At 37.0% G+C, this 25,393-nt stretch overlaps 1 protein-coding gene across 1 annotated transcript in view; it reads right to left on the reverse strand.

Moving 5' to 3' along the window:
* LOC122814129 (polycystin-1-like) overlaps positions 1–25,393 on the reverse strand; it is a 1,441,736-nt gene that overhangs the window by 940,844 nt on the left and 475,499 nt on the right. Inside the window, 4 exon segments of the mRNA XM_044086744.1 lie at positions 5,333–5,467; positions 16,308–16,467; positions 18,769–18,991; positions 19,840–20,116. Coding sequence (XP_043942679.1) covers positions 5,333–5,467; positions 16,308–16,467; positions 18,769–18,991; positions 19,840–20,116 — 795 coding nt within the window.

Genomic DNA, 25,393 nt, shown 5'->3' on the forward strand with positions numbered 1-25,393 from the left:
TTTTTACACTATTTTTTTTTAATTTTTCATAACTGTATGTTTGCTCACTGCAGTGCGCTGTGCAAAAATAACCAGATCATTAAAAAACGAAAATTATTTTAACTTATTTCTCTTACATTTTTGGACATACAGTGGATAGTTTTGCATAGATGTGTGTCTGCAATGCTATTTCTGTCCATCTAACTATACTTTTACAGCTCCTGCTGTGTGTTTAAAATCCTGTACATGGAATTTTTCCATGTACACTAAGGACACCAACATGGGGTCTGCAGGACTGCCTCTCTGTTTTCAGGATCATGCTGTCTCCCTCATCTGCATGAAATTCACCTGCTTATGAGGTGATTTGCATGGCATGGATACTTCTGTGTTGGCGCATGCGTGCGTGCTGACCCAGCTTTGTTTACTGGATCACAAAGCTGCTTACTTTCATAAGAAGCGTGCCATGATGCCTAGACCATAAATACGACTGTGTAATCTTTATTAAACCCCCCACTGTTTTAACAACCTGCATGTTATCTGTCTAACTTGTAACTATTCCCTGGGCCTCCACTGAAAAGGCACATCTGTTTGCCCAGTTGCACTATCCCAGTAACAAATGCAATCAATCAATCAATAAATAGATAAATGATTTTTCAAATATTTTATGTTATTTACATTATAGTACTTTAAAGCACTTTAATAAAAATCTAATCTGCAAATTTGCAACCAATTCTAAGAACTCTTCCCATCACTGTCACTCCCTACACACCCTAAACTGGCTAGAACTCCACAACCACCTAAAGTACCTACAACTTACAACAACCCACAAACTCATCTTTAAACCAGCAGAATGCCCCTCTCTTGCTAAATCTCTAACACCCTACACACCTACCCGTATCCTGAGATCCACAGGCCAAAACCTCCTGCATGTACACAAACCCATCCACCCAACTGGTAAACTACTATTATCCCACACTGTAGCCAAACTATGGAACAATCTCCCCACACCACTACGTAATATACCTAACCACAACAATTTCAAATCCATGCTTCTCTCCCATCTCTCCTCCAAATGGGAATGTCCTTCACATGCTCCCACCTAAAACTCCCACACTACTAGCTCCACGCCTAAATCATCATTTCTTTGCCTACTTTAACTTAATTCAGAGATCTTGCTCAGAACACCTTTTCATAAATCTTTTGCATGCATGCCTCTGGCCTACCTTACTCATATTCTCAAACTTTCATTGTTTGTTTTTCTTATCCATTGTACCCATAATATTGTTTTCCTCTGTAATATTGTTAATTTGTCTCTATTCTTATGTATTTGTATGTCTGTTTGGGGCTTTTCCCCTCGGGTCTCCACTGAAAAAGGGCAATTCTTACCCAGCTGGACCAACCCGGTTAACAAATGCAAATAAATAAATAAATAAAAATTTAACTGACTTGATGACCGAATATTATGGCTATTGGGAGTTACAGATATTAACATTCATTTGCCTGGAATATTGGATATTTACATTATAACTGTGGAAACTACACTCATTGCATTTTTCAAATTTTTTTCAAATGCTGGAACATTTTCCTTTATGTTTTTGTATTAATAGACATATGTATGCTTCAAATTTTTGTACATGATAAAGTCATAAACTGAACATAGATAATTGGTAAAAATTATGTTCATAGGTTCATAGGTGTTTAGTAGGCTAATGACCACAAGGGCCTTTTTAAGCCTAGCCATGCATCCCAAAACTCTGACAAGTTCTGGTACCCTTAATAAGTGTAAGCAGGGGGTTGGGAGGTGAAACATTTACAATCAGGGGCTTGGCAGATGAAAATATTTACAGGCTGCCTGTGACCATTTGAGACATAAATGCCAAATCAGCAATGAATTTCCTGTTCCCCATCCACTTGTTCAAGTTACACCTGAATTAAAGGACAACAAAGTTTTAACATCATGGCCATAAGTTTATATGCGGCTAACTGTCCTTATTGGCTGTTTCTAGCTCAGGCAAAGTTCCCAATCTAAAGGTAAGATTCAAGCCCTGTATCTTGCATTTAGTAGGTAAACACCTTAACTATTATTCTAAAACTCAACCCTTCAGTGTAATGTATTTCATTAATTATAACAGTATTGAATGTATGAGGGGATTGGGATTTCCAGTTGTTGCTAGTCTATATTGTATATAAAACTGTTGGATTTTGTTTATCTTGATATAAATGTGTCTAAATATGGGGCTGAATTTATTCAGGTACAGTGATGTGTACACAGAGGTGTGCATGTCACAATACCTTTCTCTGATTCAAGAACCACCCTTACATGGTGCAGCATGGCTCTCCAACACAAAGGCATGTATCACTACAAAGTGTTAGGCCCAAGGCCTTACTGAAAGCTCATGAGACACTGGGGGGAGGGTAAGATGCATATGCTAATTAGCCATGTGCTCTCCCCCCAGAACCACCTCAGGAAGGCATCTGCATCCCCACCAACTGTCAAACATGAATGTGGTGGGTGGAACAACTTGACATCAGGGCTTACTTTTAAAGTGCCATAATGGCACAGGCAGCACAATGGGGACCAGGGGTGAGGGGATACACTATAAACCAGGGATTCATATTTAAAATGCCATACTGATACCAATGTTACTATGGGCACAAGGGGTGTGGGAATATACTAGACACTGGGGAATATTCCTTAAAGTACTGTACTTGCATCAACAAGGGGATTGGGGCATAGTGTAAATACCAGGGAATATTTCTTGAAGTACTGTACTGGCACCAACATTACTATGTGGATTTGGGGATACTGTAAACACCAGAGATTCATCTTAAAGATAGTGTACTGGCATCAACACTACCACAGGGACCAGGGGGAAGGGAAGACATGCTAGACAACAGGAAATACTTCTTAACATGTCTGAAGGCTCAGAACATCATAACAGGGATTAGGGGAAAACCACTGGACACCAGGGCTTACTTTCTAGAGTTATGTAATGGCACCAACCATAGTATGGGGATTGGGGGGGGTGCAGAAAGATCAGACACCAGAGAATACATTTGAAAGTGCCACAATATTACCAATGGTAGCCAGAGGGGCAATTAACTACTGGACAGTAGGGATAAAGTGAAGTGCTGTAACAGCACAGACATCATAAGAGTGATCAGGGGTGGGGGGATACCACCGGACACCGGGGATTGCATTGTAAAGTGATGTAACAGCACCGATATTATAACAGGTATTGCTGTGGGGGGGGGGGTACACTACACCACCCAGGACCTAATACATAGTTGCCATAATGGCACTAAAGTACTTCAGAGGTGGGGAGGAACTATGGGAAGGTAGAAGGGGTAGGGACTGGTATAGAGACTATGGTGTGTGTGTGTGTGTGTGTGTGTGTGTGTGTGTGCGTGCGTGCGTGCGTGCGTGCGTGTGTGTGTGTGTGTGTGTGTGTGTGTGTGTGTGTTCATGTTTTTCTACTTTTATGTGAAAGAACTACTGAGTGGAAGCCACTGGCTACACAAGCAGCAGGTAACTATTGCAATGTGCAGAACAGCCATGTTCAACAAACGTGCACATTTGCCGATAATGAGATCTTACTTTATTGCAACTAGCTTCTTTCTGAATTTAAAATGGGTATGTCATGAGAGAAGAACCTTTCTAGCATGGGCTGTACAACTCTTGTTATAGGACCTTTAATGAGTTCTTGGAATGGTTTTATAAAATAATAATAAGAAAAGCTATGGGACTCCTGAATGTATAACACCTTCCTAATAGTTTTCACAGTAACATATATGTCTGAAATCTGGTGATAATTTCCCACATTGTGTTACTCAAATTTTGATTTATTGAACTCAGAGGATATAATAGCTTCTTCTAAAACAGATATGTAAGATTAAAAAAAATAATCAAAAGTAGTAAACTTTGAAAATAGTAAGAGGGGATTAATTAATGTGTCATGAGGTGTACACCTCTGTGTACACAACACAGCATCTTTCCCCAATTCATCAACTGCCCTAACATGGCACTGAATGGTCCTCTACCATATAGACATGGGGCAATGTGAAGAATTGGCCCCATAGTTATGCTGCATGCTAATGAGGTAATCCAGGGGGAAAGGTATATGGTAATTAACCATGTATTATTTCTCTCTCTCCCCTGGAAAGCATATATATGGCTGATAGATTGAAGAATCAGCATCGTTGTCCACACCAAGTCATGGGAACGAACATAACCAAAATTACATGCTCGAGTACATGCCATGACAGTGATACAGGACTGGGGGGGGGTGAGGTGGGGTGATGCACAAGAACACTTATAAATTAGTGAGATTAGAAGTACTGTACTAGCACCAGCAGCAATACAATGAATGGGGATGTAGGGAACCACTAGAACACAATGGATGACTCGTAAAGTGCTGTGCTGGCACCAATGGCAATATGGGGATTGGAGAGAGCTAGACCCCAGTGGATAACTCTTAAAGTGCTGTACTGGCACCAATGGCAGTTTGGGGATGGGGGGATGAGAGGAATCTCTACACCATCACTGATGTCTCTTAAGGTTCCGTACCAGTACCAACAGCAGTTTGGGGATCAGGTGGGTGATGAGACCACTGGACACAAAGTATAATATAAATTAAAGTGCCATAACAGCACCACTTAACTGAACTGACATTGCAACAGGGATTGAGGGTGGGGGATACACTATGCCACCAGGGATTACTGAGGCCGGCACTTATAATGTGAGACCCAAATTTTGATTGTAGGTTAGGTATTACCACGTACACTGAAACACAGGAAGACACACAATGTGCAGCAGTTAAACACAACAGATGAATGTACCTTTTAGTGACATCTAAATTAAAAGTACTCTCCATACAAGATGAGGAAAGCTGAATTAATTTGGCAGAAAACTTGTTTAAATATTGGTGTAGCTACTTTAAGCAGGAAATAGATGGTAGCAGTCTCAAATAAGCAGATAGATTTTTATTTTATTCCATTCTTTCTAGAGTTCTCAGTGAACTGACAAACAAACTCACAGCAAATTATAGGCAATAAATCTGCCGTGCAGCATCTTAGACCTGAAAACATACTAGATAAATGTATACATTGGATTTACAGAGTATTCCTGTCAGCTTTTAATAATTTTATATTTGTCTCTGCAAATTATGTTAATGTTATGGTATTACTCTTGCTTTATAGTCTTTGATTAATGCTTGTTGTGAACCATTTCTTCGTCAGTACTTTGTCTTCAGTAGAGGACACTAACTTTCCAATGTGCCTCATCTGTGTTACCACTGCATTTGCACCAGTCAGACTTCATTCTGCACAACAGATTAAAAACTGATTCTCTTACCGCACATTGTGCTAGGGCACTGCTGATCTGTGTGACGTCCTCAATGCTGATAATATTCAATGAGGTCAGAGCACGAGTGACATTCCTACGGATTGCAATTCTTTCTGCTTGGTCTTCCTGGCTGGTCTCTTGACCCTGGTAAATAACCGTGGTTTAATTAGATTCAAGCAATGTAGTTAAAGACTACACAGAGAATATTTACTACTTACAAAGCACACATGATTTCCTAAAAATGGGCTTAACAGATATCTTCTAAATCATTTTCTTTGACCTCACCTGAATGGATCAGAAATTACTTGTACTACCTCACATATCTTTAAGGAGAAAGCAAACTTTTGTTTTAAAGGAGAACATCAGGACTAATGTGTTTCCCAGAAGATATGTTTTAGCATAGTTCAGTTTATCTAATTTCTTCTATTCAGCTTTATGGAAACTGTGTGCACTCTTAACATGTCCACTTCTGCTGCAGGTACTTTCTGTTGTTACAGTCAGCTTTCAAGAATAATCTTAAGGCAAAGCAGATGTGTGCATGCACCATGAAGCACAATCTACAGCTGAGTGTGCCAGCTAAGGTATGGCCTCTCGGCACACATCTTAGCATCTGTGTCTGCAGGGCTTGCTTGACTTCACAAAAAAGTGTCCTCATACAAGCTGAGACACTACTCATTACCCCTAGAACCAAACCCCACAGCACTGTACATGCTTTCTCCTGTCAGCCACCTCTCTTTGGCATGCTCTCCCCATCAACATTAAGGAAATCAACATTCATTCCAAATCTAGAATGCAACTCAAAAAGGGCTTCTTCATTTAAGCCAAATGCTCCTGCCTCAACGCAGGACATATCACCTAAACCATCTCCTCTCTGGGTCTTCTCTTCTCCATTCACAAGATTCATTGAAGATTGACCCACTTTAGAAACTAATGTATATATTGTACATTATACTCTCCTTGAGAGTACATTACACTGTGCTTGTTCACTGGAATGTATCTACATGGCTTTTTTGATATAATTAGTGTAAACTACTCTGTTATTGCTTTCATTTCTCTTTTTTGTTTGTGAATTGTTTTAAGTCTCATCTGGCATGAGCCTGAAATTGGTCAGTACTGATCAGTGCATTACCCTTATAAACAAATATAAATAAATAAATAGTTTGGTTTTCAGCTGCAAGTCTGCTGTATTGGGTCTGCATGTTTTTCCTGTATCTACTCTTTTTTATGGTACTCTGGTTTCTTCCCACATCTGAAAAACATGCCATTATATGAACTGATGATTGTACAAACTGGAGGTGAGAGTCTCTTGTGTAAATGTGTATGAATGCATGCCAAATGACTGGCTGGGACTCGTGGGCAACAAGGATAAGCTCCCTTTTCTTGACCCTTTTGAGATGGGATAGGGTCTGCATCCCTCATGGCTATGAACTGGAAAACGAGGTACTTGGAGAGTGAAATAAAAATGAATGTAATGACTAATCAGTGATGTAAAGAAGCAGTAAAACAATTACATAAATGGTCACTACAGCTGAACACTGAAATTTCCTCTGTATTAGACATAGTTATATTTGCACTGATAGTATGCACAAACTAATAAAATAAGTATGTGGTCAGTATGTGCTTAAACATGTTTTAGGTTTCAACATAGCTACTGGTTTAGCCATCTTGGTGACTTGAGGGAGGGTCTCCATTCCCTAGCGGGCTCCCTAGCAGAGCTAGTGTCTTCCACGTGCATATCTTTTACTTTCCGTTCCTTTCACATTTTCTTATATACTTTTTACTTCTCTGGGTGCAATAAGTCTCCTAGATATTCAAGGAGTTCTTTAGTTTCCTAACATGTCTTCCTGGGTGCTGTCACATAACTCTTTGTTCCACAGTAAGTTCAGTTTGACATTTCTAAATGCATGATTTTCATCCAAAGCAGCCACCCAAGCTTCTTCCACTCACAATTCTATGCATTTACACTTATGTTTTAGAGATCCCTTTTCCCCATGAGTGCTTTGTTTAGTGTAGTTGAACTGATGACTCATAATATGATTGCCCCTTCACTTTATATGTGCCTGCTTGATTGGTGAACTTTTTCTCTTTTATTGCAATGTTGTCGTTGTTGTTGTGTCTTTCGGCTTTTCCCGGTTAGGGGCCGCCACAGCGGAACTCCAGTCCGCTGATGATTGGCAGTTGATTTTTACGTGCTGAGTTGCCAGCCCTAATGCACAACCTTCAATGAAGGTACGCCCATTCACGCATGTCTCCTCGCAGAAGACGCTCTAACTGAGAGTCAAACCGGACAGTGTCTTACTGTAAGGTGATAACGCTACCGCAGCACCACCACCGCAGGTTATTTATTGCAATGTTGTTATTGTGAGAAAAAGAAGGCACTAAGAATATCTTTCTACATAGCTGCAACAAGGTCAAGGTAGTACAGGCTGAAACCATATGAAGCAATTAGGTTATAGAGTATTGAGGTGGCAGTTAGTTTAATATACTGCACTCGTGTATATATATATATATATATATATATATATATATATATATATATATATATATATAGGGTAGATTTAAGCCACAGGAGAGAAGAAAGCCTTTAAACTGCAGTCTAAAATGTAGCCTTTTGACTGACTTGGGTATATTTTTTGCACATATTTACAGATTCATCAATATTCAATGGTCTCATGACCATTCTCGACTTTTCAGCAGCCTTCCTCACTCAGTACTTCCTTTCTTCCTCGGCAATACTTCCTTTCTCCAGCAGGGCCATGCCAATCAGTACCACAAATTTGTGGACACCCATCCGGTCATCTAGTTTATATTCAAAGTAAGGTAGTGAGATGCACTGCTTAACATGCAGTGGAATTATAGTCCAGTGATTGAGAAGGTGCTGTGTAATACACCTGTTCCTCCAACATGCAGTAAACATCTGTTGTTATTGTATCTGTTGTTGAAAATTTAGGTTCATGGCTCTAGTAGTGGCAGAGATAATGGATGTGTGTAGAAACAGGATATTCAGGACATTAGGATCTTTAATGGTTCAAGAAGCAAGGCAGAGCTCTCCTCTCAAAAGTCTATAATAAAGAGATAAAGCTACCAGCACAGGTAATACTTTAGACCTGTGATCTTTTTAGTTAGGTATCTAGATATCTTTGAGGTCTTTCTAATTATTTAATACTTTTAGTGAGATACATACCAAAGGGGAAGTAGTACTCAATAACTGGCCTGATAAATGCTAAGTAAGGAGTTTATTTCCTTTATTGTAGAGTTTATTTGTGGTGGTGGGCCACCAGAATGTTCTTCAGAGTTCCAAAATTCTCTGAAGCAGCTGTAAAAAAAAAATAAGAGAATGAAACCTTATTGAATGCATCATAGAGGACAAGAAAGGGATGGATAATTGAATGTAAATTATTTCCCTAATTCAGGATTCAACTGTATGATACATTATTTCAAACAATGCAGAAGAATGTGAAAAATTCTATGAAGAATATAAATGTAGCAGAAAAGCAGATCACATTTCTGCCTGCATTTTTTAGCTTATTCATAGCAGTGTTTGTAACATGGAAGTCAAAAGGGTAGCTATTAATTTTTGGTTGTTCAGTGTTTAACTTGAAAATAAATGCTGTATAAATTCAAGCTTTATGGCAGCAGATGCTGATAAAGTTCACAAGATGTGACAATAGGCATGATTGCCTTACAGTTTGACATACTTGAATTATATATTTTTTTTAATCATTTAGGCAGGTTGACAGCTATATATTTAAATAAATACAAATTCTTCTGTATAAGGTAATTAGAAATTTCACATTAATGTCACCCTGAAGGACTGCATGTAGCCAGATGACCTATGGATGGTGTACCAGACAGGGCATGGTTCTTCTCTCAAGGTAAGACATACGCAATGCAATAAAGACACAGTTGGTATATAAATATGCATTGCATACATAAAGTAGGGTTTACAATTCACTATATATTGTACATGAATACCTTCTATAGACACATACTCTACTAACATGTTCTTTAACATTAATAAAATGTTGCACAGTTTAGATTTTGAGGAAGATATTTGGATTTTTTTGCACTAGGTATTTGTAAAAGTAAGTCTACTTTGGAATCATTGAACATACCAATAAATCAGAATGTCTAGAGTGAATAGCAGGCTTTTGAATTCCATGCGACTAATGCAGAATTATTATGAATTCTACAGGGAAAGCATAATAATTGAAAATCGCTCAATGCTTCGGTAAAAGATGGAGGGATTGGACATCTCATGTCAGATCAAAGGGTGTTGGTGGAAAGTTTCAGATCTGTAATAACTTGCCTAGGATGTGGAAGGAGACAAGAAACAATTCAAGAACCCAGAGATATGAAAAAATCAACAGGACAATGTTGCGTTCTGTGTGGAAAAGAAATGGAGGACAAACTAAACAAAAAAGGATGTGCAGTCTAAAGCTGGTAATGTGATTTTTATTGCCTTGCTATGGCATTACAGTGTCTGGAAGGTCAAAAACTAACTGTAAAGTTATATTCTTATTGCAAAGTTTAAGCTTCAGGAATAACTGATGGGTATTAATATGTTGCCCTGTTCTCCTTAGATAAAGTGCAAACTGAAACACCTTTCCTATGTCTTCTACAGGATGTCTTAAGTAGTTCGGACAAGGATGAAATGTCACAGACTGCTCACAAAATTATCAGAAATTATCACAGTGTTACAGAGAGATAAATTCTTAGTTGAATGGTTCCACATTGCTCTCTAACTCCTTTGAAACGTAATGAGAAGTAAATGCACTGATGACGGAAGATGGGTGGGATGTGTGTGATGATCAAAATCTGCTATGTGCTTCATAGAGTCTTACTACCAATCATCTGTTTTACAGAAATTTAAAGAAATTAAATGTCCATAGTGCATGTGAATCTTGGTGAAGGTGACAGTAAGACCCAAACCCCATAGAGGAGAACATCACCCCTTGCACCAGTCTACTTAATATACCATCCTCCAAGATGCAAGGGCATGAGATTTGACAAATGATGTGTCACTGTAGTGGGACTCAGTGAACCATGCTGTTATCAAATGATTTTGAAGAAAAAGTGATAGCGTAGAAATAAGTCTGACTCACTAAGCAGTATCTAGCATGTAGATTACAAAAATAATAAAAATGTAGTTTATCATGCGGTGATTTATTGTATATATGGCATATAACAGAACATTGACGGGGAATTAATATAATAAATATAGGTGCAAAATACTGCATTAGAAGGTGCAGTGAATACATGCCCAGCAGCTTCATACAAAGTATAATTGCCATCATTTTCCAGTCATGCACAATGAGTTGATGAGGTATTTAGAGAAATCTCTAGAAAAATCTATCTCCTTCAGCTATGAGATACAATGTAAATGTTGGTAAGTGCTTGAGAATATCTGAATATCTTGGTGTGATGTAAGAATTCATAGACAAAATGCACTGTAGAAATTTGTGTGGCAACCAATCCTACTTGTGAATAGTATTTTACACAGTGAGTCCTGAAATGTAAAAAAGAATCACTGGGACAATACGCAATGGGGATGTTATTCCCATATAGTACTCAGTTATTATATCACCCTGAAGTAGCTGAGCATGTAGTCTGCTCATGTTGGCCTGCTGACTTATATGCCAGTTTGTGTACTGAGATCCAAAGGCACAGACAGCCTGTCTCACAAAGCTGATTATGTCACTCAACCATCTCTTTAGCATATGAGAATGAAGGCATCATGTTGACCAAACAATCCAAACTAAAAAAGCCGTAGAGTGGAATGCGATACTAATTCCAGTTCAACACACGAAAGTGACACCAACCACGTACTTGACCGCTTTTATTGAACAAAATCACATGCGTTTTCGTCCCTCACTCTAGGACTTCATCAGATAAAACCATTTAAAAACTTTCAGCTTTTATACTTTAATAACAATCAATCAACCTATAGAATGTCATCTCATTATTTCAAATTAACCAGTCGATTTCCTTTCTTATCTCATTAATATTAATTCCTAGAAAAGAATTTCAAAATAGAAAAGAAAAGAAAAGAAAAGAAAACTCATGTGTATACCATACTTTAAAATGAATATAACCAATTAAATATTGAATTTTCTTGTGAATAATTAAACATTGTGTTAAAACTCATTGGGAAAGTTCATTCATTCAAAGTATAACCATAAAAATATATGTACTGAAGAGACTTCTGTGCAAAATTCTGCAAACACTAAAAACCTTAATGAAATACTCCCTCTGGTGTCCAAAACCTATATGACATATTAATTCAACCTTTAGTTTACTTTTTACTTTTTTATATATATATATTATCCCTTATAACCATTATATAATTCTTGACCATCAATTTTATATATCTATTAAATATAACAATATAAATTAAATTATTTATTATATATTAAAAACAAATATGTATATAAAATGTATATAAATACTTATAAATAAATATATTTATAAATAAATTTATAAATAAATAAATAAAATTGTAGAATGTTTAAAATTAATGTTTACATGTAGTATAACGTTATCATGTAAGCACAAACAACCCAGTGAATGTGACCTAAACTTTGTTAGCTTTCACCTTTAGAATGGGTCCAATGGATAAATTCTCGTTTAGTCCAGGTCTTTTACATGCATCCAGGTAGACCTGACACCACAATTCCCTGCTTTCTAATATCTCCTCCCACAAACCTCCCCTAACATCCTGTTGTACTTGTTCCAACACAAAAAATAAATATTTTGCTCCTACACAATTTTTAAAGTGCCTATATAGTGCATTGGTTTCTTTTCTTCTTCCAATGTCATATATGTGCTCATATATACGTCTCTTAAAGACCCTTTCTGTTTTTCCAATATAAAACGATTGGCAGTTTTGACAAACTGCCAAATATACTACCCCTTGGGTATTGCAATTGAATCTGTCCTTACTTTTTATTAATCTTTTTCTACTTTCTATAAAAAATTCTTCCTTATTCATGACGTAAGGACATTGTGCACATCTCCCGCACTTAAATGTTCCCACTTTCTTATTTTCCAAAATTTTTCTATATTTTCCATTTCCTTCTATTTTCTTCCTGATGTTGGGGGGGGTTTCTATAAGTCACTTGAGGTGTCATATTTTTAATTTCTTCCAGGTCTGTGATGGCAGAAAATCTCTCCCATTCCCTCTTAAATATCTGTTTAACATCTTTATTTAAAGTATTGAACTCTATAATTAATCTTTTTACATTCTCATTTGTGTTTTCATTCTTATTACCTAAAGCATCATTCCTTACATCTTTCATTCCTTTTATTGGTTGAAATTTGTTCTTTCTACCTAGTTCGACCTCCTCTCTTATTGTACCCACAAACCCTGCCGGGTAACCCCTCTCTAAAAACATTTTTTCTAATTTGTTACATTCTTGATAAAAGTCATTTTCATCACTTATCATCCTGGAGCCTCTCACAAATTGGCCTTTTACAATATTTTTCTTACAATGATTTGGATGAAAACTATCATAATGCAAGTAAGAATTACAGAATGTGTCTTTTCTAAACACTTTAGTTTCAAATTTTCCATTTTTCTTGTAAATTTCCACATCCAAATAATTCATAACTTTTGCATTCATTACATAAGTGAACTTTAAATAATTAGTAGTTAAATTTATGTAAGAAAAAAATTCCTTGAATTTCTCTTCACTTCCTATCCAAAATATCACTATATCATCCAGGAATCTGTGGTAAAGTGACCAATATTGTCTGAAGGTGGAATTAATTATGTATTTCTCTTCCCATTTGCCAAGCACTATATTGGCAAAGGTGGGGGCACAAGCTGCCCCCATTGAGACCCCTGAAATCTGTTTATAATATTCTCCATTGAACATTAAATAATTATATTTCAAAATGGAGTCCATTAGGGTCACTACAGTTACTTTTTCTTCATGAGACAGTTTCCCATCTGCATATACACTTTCTTCAAATAATTCCATACCTTCGCCATGTGGTATACTAGAGAAGAGGTCTATAATATCTATTGTAACAAAAATTATTTCTTCTTTGTATATATTTGTAGAGAGTTCTCTTAAGAAATCCCATGAATCTCTTAAAATAATTTCATTATTCATCCATAGGTGTTTAACTTTATTATCCACATATTTAGCTAATGGGGTAATTTTTGCTCCTTCTGCTGAAACTATTGGTCTTAAAGGGGGATCAATCTGATTCTTATGAATCTTGGGTATGCCAAACATAGTTGCTACCCTTGGCTTCTTTACCTCTAAGTATTTATAAGTTCTCATATCAATAGCTTTGTCCATTAATAAATTTTCTAATACCATATCAATTTTCTTATATGCTACTGCTAACTCATTTTTGGAGGCTATCGAATATTTCCTTTTATCTAAAAGTATAGAATACATTTTAGTTTCGTACATAGTGTTCTCCATAATAACAATCCCTCCCCCTTTGTCTGGTTTCATTACCCTTACCTTGGAATTTTCCATTATTTCATTCCAAACTTCCCACTCATCTTTTTTCAAATTAGTTATATATTTATTCTTACCCTTGTCTTTCATTTCTAATTTTCTAATTTCTTTTTCTAGAACATTCTCAAAGTTTTTTATTTGAGGTGCTAAAGGTGGATTAAATACAGAACTCCTAGTTAATTCACCAGTTACAATTTTGTTTCCTTCCAAACCCATTTTAGAGGCTAAAACGGTTAAATTTATTTTTCTAGTAAATAACTTAATATCTAAAATTGTACCAGTCACATTTCCTTTTTTCACTGGGTTGTACTTCAAACCTTTGCTAAAAAGACCAAAGTGTTCATTCCTTAAAACAATGTTACTAAAATTATAAATAGTAAATCCTTCAAAATTACTCTTAAATTCATTCTCAAACTTTATAGTCTCTCCAGCAATTATATTATTAATGGGAACCGGGGTACTATCTAATAATATCTCCCCCTCCCCCTTCTCCCCCCCTCACCTGAAAATTTCTTTCTCTGTTATAAGGTCCATAATGCTCTTGATTATTTGCTTCTAAGGGTGGAAATTCCATGTCATAATCATGCTCAACATTCCTTATTTCTCTATTCCCATCATTATTAACCTTATTATTATAATTATTCCTAAAATTACCTTTCATATTAAAAATTGTTAGTTTTGGATAACTACTATTACTTGCATATTCCTTTATATCCCTATTTAACTTTCCCATTTTACGTTTTATAATATCTTCACATTTCAAGTCTATTTCATTTCTCATTTTAAAATATCTCTCTCTTTCTTGTTTAATACCAAAAATAAGATCTTGTTTAATATTAGTGTCCAGCTCATTGATTTCTTGTTCAATTCCACTTAATTTCTTTTCATTTTCTTCTATAATGAGTTGTACTATTTCTAGTCCACATCTATTAAAAGCTTTAACTAAATCTTCATGAAACACAGATCCTACTTGCACATTATTTGGGTATTTATAGACCCTGAGTCCCTTAGGGACTATTTCTTTAATTAAACATTCACTCAAGTATGCAATTTCTATCCTTAGCGTTCTAAATTTCAACATTAATTCATATAATTTGTCAAGCTTTTCAATATATGTTGTACCATCACTATTAATTACATTTACAGTGTCACTTTCAGTGTTAAACAAATAGTCCTTCTTTAACCACTCATTAGTGGTTTTAGGGTTCGAAATAACAGTACCTTTAGTATCTTGCCGTATTTTGGGTCTAGCCCCTTTGTCCATAGTACCATTGTAATTATATTCCTGTGCTTCTCCTTCAACTTCTAAAGCCCTCGGTGTTCTCATGGGGTTAAAATTAGATGTCTCCATTTCTCCAGGGTCGCCGGCTTCAAGTGTGTCGCCTATAAGCTCCCTCTTCCGCTTAACGGCTTGCCCGTTAGTCCCTTCATGAAATAAAACCTCCGAGTGCACTGCTCCCCGTCCTGGAAGCAAACTCTGTTGACCAACCTACCCAAGCTTGACTCGTGACACAGACATTGGGTGAAACTGGCAGGGAAGGAAGAGGAACACTGAATCAGAACCTACAAACCTGTTTAGGGGTGGGGGGATGTGTCCTTGGATGTGTATTCCACCTACAATCTTCAGTGGAGGCCAGAGATGAACAGAGGTATCTGTTTTTCATCGAGGTCAGACTATGGGGGCAGCATCGCTTTCTACAGCAGGTAGCAACCTTCACAACGCCACATTGCATTTCCAGCCCTTAGGATTGTGAAGGCGTGCTCATGGAAAATGCTAGGACAAGAATTATAAAACACCTGATAACTGTCTATGATAACTGCACCCTGATTGGCTTTTGTCCAGTTGGGAATAAATAGTTAGAAATGCAGAAATCAGATATATGATCAGCAGATGTGAGGAACCTACAAATGAAACTCATTCTTTCTTTCTGTCCTTTAAATTGTCTGGTAATAACTACAGCAAAGAGTTAAAAGGGTATTCACCCACCCACTTTTCTACAGCTCTCAGTAGTTTTCTGGAGCTGGTGTTGATCCTAGAAGGATTCTATGTGTGTGTGTGTGTGTGTGTGTGTGTGTGTGTGTGTGTGTGTGTGTGTGTGTGTGTGTGTGTGTGTGTGTGTGTGTTGCTTCTGTACAACATGGTGGCTAAATGAAGCTCTGAAGAGAAACTCACTACCACTTCTGTGGGTTAAATACGAATTGTACAGATATTATTAAATGACTGGACTATAATTCCACTGCATGTTAAGGAGAACTATGAGGCCAACTTTTTGATTCTGAGTACCACAAGACACACTTTAAAGTTAAGTATAGGCATTATTTAATCACTCATTACATTTTGAAGATGCAAGTGATATGATGTGAAAAAACAAAACAAAATAGTACACAATTTTATTTTGCTCACACCGCAGATTATTAGAACAGTGGCTACTTCAATATGAACTAGAGACAGAAAGAGAAAAATTCACAATAACAGTGACAGCAATAAAATCAGAACAGTCGCTCACCTGATTCAGTGTGCTTATGAGAGCAATGGAGTATGGTATAACTTCCTGTGGATTACCACGCTGGACAACACCCCACAGATCTGATTCACTTTTCTTCTTAATCCACTCAGTAACTCCATGAAACCCTAAGGGTACATCTGGCACAGAAACAGTCAATGTTCTAAAGAAATGACAAACAAACAAATTAGTATACCAGGGTGGAATATTACATCATTAGCTAATTTTTAAAAACTTGACACATGGATGTGTGCAAGCAGCAGACGTTAGATATAATGCAAAACAAGCTTGACAAGTACTCCAGTTTAAATAACTTTCTTGCTGAATCTAATAATGTAAACTGTAACTTAAAGGTAAATTTCTATCAAATAATGGTGTCTCAAATTTAAGATCATTGTCCACTATGTCCTATTCATATGATAAATATCAATGCAACAAATAGATACGTTTTTCACATTTCCAGCCACAGACTATAGGTATACCACATAGAAAATGCATCTTCTGTAAGGATCATCATACTGAACTTATATCAGACCTCACTGAGGTCCATTTCTTTATTTAAGCAGATAAGTGGCCTGTCACCCCCATACCAAATCAATATCAGGAATGTTACACAGGAAATGCTTCTGTTGGTAAGTCTGAAAGCGTCTATATCATGCATGCAGAATGTCCACCCTACCACACAGGCAGCTGATGTGTCAGATGGTTATCTGATGTACTGCAGCAGCACATGTGTGTCCAGTCTTCAAACTATCATATAGCAGATATTTTATATAGGACCATGTAATGCTTTAAATGACTTAAAGTTCTATATAGGACCACGTAATGCTTTAAATTACAACTTCAAAAGTTCATCATTCAAAGCAAAGGCATGAAGACACTACTACAACCAAGTTTTTCTCTCTCAAAGCAGGGAAATTGCTTTTTATTGTGAAACAAACTGCTTTTTTTCAAATAGCATTTTGTAGTGCAGCAGAATTCACTGGAGCTGTGTGACTCTTGAGTTAGTATGTACATGAAAGGGGTATAGATATTCATTGGGGGTCTACATTTGTCCAGTATTTTGATACTATTTAGATTATGTTTCAGTCCTGATGCATTGTCGAACTGTTGGAACATCAATTAACAGAATAATATCCTGTCTTGTATGCAATGTTCTGGCACATATATATCTTTATCTGTGCCTAGTTATCTATGTATGTATATATACGCACACACACACACACACACACACACACACACACACACACACACACACACACACACACACACACACACACACACACACACACACACATATAGAGAGAGAGATGTATGCTTACTGTAGCATAGTCAGACATGACTATGTTGAAAGATGTAATGTCATGTCAAAAAGACCACAAGACAGAAATGGAGATGACCACATAACTAAACACCTGTACTTGCCCCCATCTCCAAGCAGGTCAAGATTTTCAGCTTTTGACACGTTCTGTTACATGGTCATTGGTATTCCTGTCTGATGAACTTTTCAGGGCAACAATATTACTTTAAATACAGTCACATTTGACTATGCCATAGTAAACATATATACATAATGGCGCGCACGCACACACACACACACACACACACACACACACACACACACACACACACACACACACACACACACACACACACACACACACACACACACACACACACACACACACACACACACACACATATAGAGAGAGATGTATGCTTACTGTGGCATAGTCAAACATGACTATGTTGAAAGCTGTAATGTCATGTCAAAAAGACCACAAGACAGAAATGCAGATGACCACATAACTAAACACCCGTACTTGCCCCCATCTCCAAGCAGGTCAGGATTTTCAGCTTTTGACATCTTCTGTTACATGGTCATTGGTTTTCCTGTCTGATGAACTTTTCAGGGCAACAATATTACTTTCAATACAGTCACATTTGACTATGCCATAGTAAACATATATACACATGGGCGCACACACACACACACACACACACACACACACACACACACACACACACACACGCACTACAGCTGATTTCACTTAAGAAGACAGTAGGGAGTTGCCTTTCGCCTGATAATGGATCTACTGTTTAGCTCTGTATGCATGTTATACAGGTAATGTGTCCACACTACAGATCACCATGGAGAAGGGACATTGCCGTTGTAGAATGCCTTTCTATAACCAAGCAGATAACTGATTATCTCCCAATCCAAGCAGGCAACAGATGTTATACAGGTAAGTAGCCCACTTTCCAGACCTGGAAACTTAAATGATGTCACATTAGATTATAAGTTAGCTTTCAAGTGCAAAAGATAGCAGATATGTCATACAGGTACTATTTTCACTGCATAGCGTTCAACAAGAATGACACATAGGATAAGCATCGACTGCCATTCCAGGATTAATCTGCTATACAACATGTAGCACTCAGAGCTGTCTTTGATCTTTACTACCTGTTGAGTGCCAGGGTCTTTGCCCCAAGTAAGTCCTCCAACTCAATCAAGACACATATGGTTGTTCTACTGCCTTCATCTCCCAAAGGCACAAATGCACTAAAAGAAGATTTTGTTCCACGATAAAGATAATACTTTTGGCAGCCTTCCAAGTCATGAGTGCAGGTCATTACTATAAATGAGTAAATCAGCTGTGATGTATTGCTGCTGTCATCACTCCACCCTAAAAATGAGAGAAAAGTGACATCATCATTATACTATAATCTGACCTTTTTCAAGGCAAGTATTTCATAGGATAACAAAGATTAATGGTTTTATCTACAGATCTGCCACTGCTCCTTGGAAGTGGAGACCATGATGTTTTCAACATCTTGCCCTCAATGAATGAGTCAGAGTGTATAAAAGATTATCTTTGATAGTTTTACAAGTTCATTTGTATTTTTACCATGTACATCAAAAATAAAAGCAATGTGCTTTTTACTTTCTTCATGGACTACAAACAATGAAAAAAATCATTAAATGGGTGAATGTTTGCTTTAAAGATTATCAATTTGAATGAGTTCTGAAGATGAAAATGTCTCAAGATAACCCAAAACTATTTCTCAGTTGCCAAAATCTCTTTACTGTGAGAAGATGCCCATGTAATACCAGTTCTACAGTGGTATAAAAGTACTGATCATTAAGTATTTTTGGCTTAGCTGAGTAACTAGGGGTGTGGGATGAAGGGTAGAGCTGAACTTTATTATACAGGAGTTACTCTTATATACTTAGCATTTATTACTGTAGTACAGCAGAATATGGAAACAGTTTTATGAGCCAATCTGACTGAAAAATTATTTTTAGTATTTCCTAAATGATTGTGGCTTCTTCACCCTTCTTGCATCTTCTGCAATTCACAAAATGTTGAAGGTCTATTGTTTCAATTTGTTTCATTTTTGCAGTGGTGCAGTTCTTACAAAATGTTTTCATTCCTTGTATTTTTCTGGGATGTACAACTATTGATCTTAAGAACAGCATATCTGTAGCTTATAAATAAAGAGCTATTTATTTTAATGTGTCATTACACTGTACCTTTGCATTCGTATGTAACAGGAGTCTCCAAAACATAGATGTTAGCATTTGGATGGATGATGCAAACTCCTCCTCTTGGGGGTTCATTGGGACTCAGAGTAATGCTGGAAGATCCTTGCAGACCTAAGTAGAAAGCAGTCAGAGTGAAGGTATAATTAACGCCATCTTGAAGGGCCCCCTGGCGGATCACAAGATTGGTGCTAGAATCTCCTGTTGATGTGGTGACATTGTCCAACTTCAGTACAGCCCCATCAGAACTCTGTGCAGCCCATTTATACTGAGGACAGAAAAAACAAGCTCACTTTAACTCCTACAATTAAATCAAGTGTCTTACATTATTTTTGGCATTCACTATTAATTTAAATGTCACCTTTTTCCACCCTAGACTAATATGAGCACTACCCAAAAATGCACATTTGAAAAACTTATATTGACAGAAAAGCCCACAGGTCTAGTGGTCAGCTAAGTTTTACTATGTAACCTCCTATGATACTGTTAAAATGTAGCACAACTTTCCATTCATGCACACAACTTACTCATTTCTCCCACATACATAGTCATTTGACTGTTATAACTTTGCTACAGCCAAATATTTTTAGTGCAAAATGCCTCATATGACCTTTCTTTAGCAGTATTAATCATACCAAAGAATATTCTACTGCAGCTGAAATAGACTGCAGGGTATATCCGCAAGCCACTGAGATTTACATATTAATCACCAGTATAGTTACAATGTTTGTTTCCTTTAAGTGGAAAACATTGGGCAGTCTGATCCCCTGCTTAATCTAGTTCAGGGTCATTGGAGACCTAGATTCTAATCCAGCAGTCCATACGTTCAGGGTAGGAAATAAATCCCAGATATGATGTTGGTATATTGTGGGACATCTGCACACATGTGCATGTGTGCATACATACATAGACACATACATGCATGCGCACACAAACACACACACACACACATACACACACACACACACACACACACACACACACACACACACACACACACACACACACACACACACTTGCACAGAGCAGGTATATGATCATGAAGTTTGGAGAATCACCAGTGCATCTACAGCATGCGTTTCAGATATCGAAGGATACAGGAACATCTAGCAAAATCCTTTGCAGATGCAGATAAGACATGCAAACTTCTCCCAGAAAGGATTTCAGCTAATAAACAGATTGTAGAACTAAATGTAATGCTTTTATGTATATGCCACTAAATACTGGGAATTTCTAATGTCACTCTGGCAACCTGGGTACATTAACTTTACACTGAAGAAAGATCATTACCTGAAAGCTTTGTGGATTGTTGGAATAAACTACAGATTTTACTATACTTCTCTGCATGTCTGCCTTGTGGAGTGTTTTTCCTATTGTATTAGTTTGTTCTCTTGTGCGGTTCACCATAGTGCTGGTTTGGTTCATTTTATTTGTACATTAACGTCTTAGTTGCATTGCATTTCATCTAACATGATAAATTTTGAATATAAGAATGCTACATTTGGAATTAAACTCAGTAAAAACTTTTGCTTTAGTTATATTCTTATCTCTGCTCCTTAGTGCAGTGGAATAAAGCCCTGATAGCCCAGTTTTACTGGTGATTCAAGTTTGACTAGCAGGCTAGACAGTGGAGTAGCTGGGTTGGAAATATGGGATTGAGCAGACAATACTGGCTCACCCGTTCTGCAGCGAGGGCAATGACTAGTCCCACTACTTGTACTGAAACCATTTGGAGGCTATTTGTACTGCAGTACACAAGGCAGTAGATGGCAGCTATATGAATGTGGTAGAGCAGGTACATGAATCAGTGTAAGCTTTAGGTGAGACACATACCACAACCCTCAAGGAAGATCTAACTGGCCAGTTGCCTTTTGCCCACTGCAAGGAATGAAGGGGCCACTGGGTCTTGTGAGGGTTGGTAGTTGGCAGATGGGGGCAATTTAAAATGCTCTTATATGTTCAGTACTGATATACCTCAGTCATACTGTCACCACAGATGTAGGTTTAATATTTCAGAGCTACCAGTACCGTATGGGAATGGGAGAAATGGGTGACTTCCATAGTCAAGTCTTGTTCATATTACTTGGATGATGACTGTTTTCTTTTGTAGCCCACAACATATACAGGCACATACCTCTAAAATGTCCAGATTTTCACAGAATGCCCAGATGTTTGCCTCATATTTTTGGTTTGTTCCTCATAAAACTTGTGATTTTCTGGCAAACCACTGGGATGATTTGAGGATTGAAGTCACTAAATAAAGGTATACATTTGAGTGTCAGACTTCAAATCCTTCAGAAAATGCATGTTAACACAAACCCTGCTATTCTAGCAAATTTCTAAGTTTATAACTGCAATATTTAAAATCTGTCCCTAATTTTGGGTCTTTTCCCCATTCTGTCAGGCTTTGTCCAGATTTCTTTCACTAAGAGGTTGAGCGGTATGCACAGGCATCTTAAAAACTCAACATAATTCCTTTATAATGGAATTAAAACCCAAGACTCAAAGCTCCAAATTGCTATATGCAGTGTTAGCTCTACAGGATAACAATTAGTTTATTGTTTTTAAATGGTTACTTCCACACAGCTTGGTATGCCTGTATGGTGTCTGATTTGATGTATACAGATTACAGTCTCTTCTGAAAAAAGTAAACTTTATTTTGATTTCCTATAATTTTCATGGGTGTATTCAAAACTCAGAAGAATGTACAATTTTTATGATGACAGAAAAGCAGAAGGCTACAATGCTGTACACTTGTTGGTATTTTCTTTTTGTACTTTTCTGAAAAATTCACATATTTTGTGAAGAAATTAAACACTGCCATCTGCGCTAGCATGTCTGGATGAAGTTTTGTACATGGTTTCAGATTAACATGTGCATTATATGCCAGCATGACTAGCTATGATATTGTAAATAAAGTCTTACATGTTGATTAATATTCTATTGGTGCAGGAGTTGAACAGTGTTCTGTTACATGCCTGACTGTGCATGTTTGCACAGGAGATTCTAAATGCAGACTGTCTCAGAGTCAGCTGATCTGCAGATGATGTCATTTCAATGTGTTCAGCTGCTTTCTGTTTACTGTCAGAGACTGAAAGACAGGAAGGCACGTTAGTAAACAGCTGTTTGCTGATTTTCAAATGAAAATAAAAACTGGAATAATTAAGACATTTAACCTAGTATATAAAAGAGCCTGCTGAAAACAGTTAAATTGAGTTGTGTTCACAGTTCAGTTGTGCTATTGTACTGAGCAATGGATACCCAAAGGACTCACCAAGAACTATAAGTCTGCCTTTCTTTTGTTGTAATATTTAGTTTAGATCAGGGACAGTGTTCTTCAATTAGGTAGGAAATTATAGCTAATTAGTCAGAGTTTTTCTAAATGTTGGATTTCTATCCTTCAGTATTAATTTCGTTTTCCTGGTGATTGAATTCTATTTGTTTACTGAAATTACTGTTCTACATTTTTAATAATTTTGCTCATTATTAAATATTTTTATTATCATACATTGTGGCTGGTCAATTAGTATATTCTTTAGTGATTTGAGAGTGCTCATACCTGCTTTGATAATTCCTGGTCCCCTCTGAAAGCCTGGCTGCTTTAGATCATTTGCTACCATTTGTTTTGATATCTAATTTTAATAACTGGACACCCCTTTGAAAGGGCATGTAGACACTCTTATTGGTGGCGGTTTTTTACCATATCATTTGGGGGAAGGGACACAGCTGGAAATCTGTGTCAGGCTTTCCCAGAAGTGTTTGGATGTGTGAGATTCAATTCATCTGAGTGTGAGTGTATCAGAGGTCTTAAACTAGGAAATATTGCTGTAGATTCTGTAATAAGGAGTTACATTGGGGTAAAAGGAAGTATACAGTCCAGTCCCAGGTTATAGAGCATGTTCCTGTTGTGCTCTTATGGGAAATTGTAAAATTTTACTCTTGTATAAGTGAAAGTATCACAATGGAATCAGCAGTGAGGAAGGAAGTTTCTTAGTTACTGACCCAGCACAGTAGGGGACGTCACATATTGGTGGCAGTTTGGTGGAATATTAACCAGATGCTACATATGTAATACCAGCCTCTGTAAAAGTACACATTCTTCAATATTTTTAGAGTGCATATGCATTCAATGTTAGACTTTGATAGTTGCATCATTTAATTTTATTTTGATTCTTTTAATCTTTAACAAAGTTGATTTAGAAAAAAATGTGTGTAGCACTTATAATATCCTCTCAAGCTCATGGAGTAATTTTAATGCTAGCAGTAAAGAATAATACTTGGGAACTGCTAGACTCCTGATGTGCCATCTCTTAGACTAGACCTTAAACTCTCACCTGCCTCTAATGGTGAATGTTAAACTTTCCATGCACATGCAGAGGAATAATGCTCTAGGTGACTCAGATGTCCTGTGATTAGTCAGTAAACTGGGAGCTGCAGGAACCAGCAAGGAAAAGTGAGAATGGACATCCATTGCTGGTTCATAAGCATGGGAGGCAGACAGTCCAATCCACTGCAATGATGATATCTGTTAGGGAAGTGATATAGGCTGCGAGGTGTACTGATTGCAAAGGTTTGCTCATTTCTGCCGAGCTGCATTTGCAGCAACCTTGACTGTTTGTATGTGCAAGCATGCATTCACATGTGTAGGCATAAACACTTATTTGAGAATGCATAGCGGGGTCTCTCTTTCAAAGCTTTGCATTATCAGAAGCTGAGGATAAGTTAAGCTGGAAAGCAGAAGGAAAAAAAAATAGAAAAAAACTGCCCTGGTGGATGACAGCTGCATTTGAATCTCAGTACCACTCTCCCAACACTGGATTCCATTTGTAGATGCAGGAAAGAAAAAGGGGAACTAATGTGCAAAACACACAGGGAAAAGGTGGCGCTACATTTTAATAAGCACATTAGGAGAAATAACATTTAAAACGTTTCAAAAGCAATTGATAAATAAGCACACTATCCCTACTGGGCAGTGGCTGCATTTACTGAATCTTAATCACACCACCATAAAAAATGGATACCATGGATGTTTGGAAGTAAAAGGGGAAACTAATGCAGTTAAAATATACAGGAGAATAATGGAGGAATATTGTACTATGAGGAGAATGAAAAAAAATAAGAATTCATTGGCAAGAGATACAAAAAGAGAAGAAAAATTAAGTGGGAAGGTTACTGGTAAAGTAATATAATAATCTGTAAATATTTTTTTACACTGACTAAAACACTGAATTCATTTATTCCCAAATTAAATGAGAACATTTTTTTTCTTTATATACTATATATGTATTAAAGCAAACTGTAGATTAAGAGACAGTTAGCATATGTTTATGTGGTTAAAACATTCAGTTAGCCAGTTTGACAATACCACAGGAGGTGGAGGCAAAACACCCATTAAGCTGCACCACAACCTGTCTTACTACTTAATAAATTATACTTCAGCTGTAATGTAGTTGCTGTGAGAGTTCTTTTATAACTATGTGACCTGTTATAAGAAAGACTACTTTATTTCATAACTCATAATCCAAATTTATTATAATTTTGTTTT

Source organism: Protopterus annectens, chromosome 10.part0, assembly GCF_019279795.1.
Source record: "Protopterus annectens isolate FY-2018-M chromosome 10.part0, PAN1.0, whole genome shotgun sequence".
Classification (NCBI taxonomy): Eukaryota; Metazoa; Chordata; order Ceratodontiformes; family Protopteridae; genus Protopterus; species Protopterus annectens.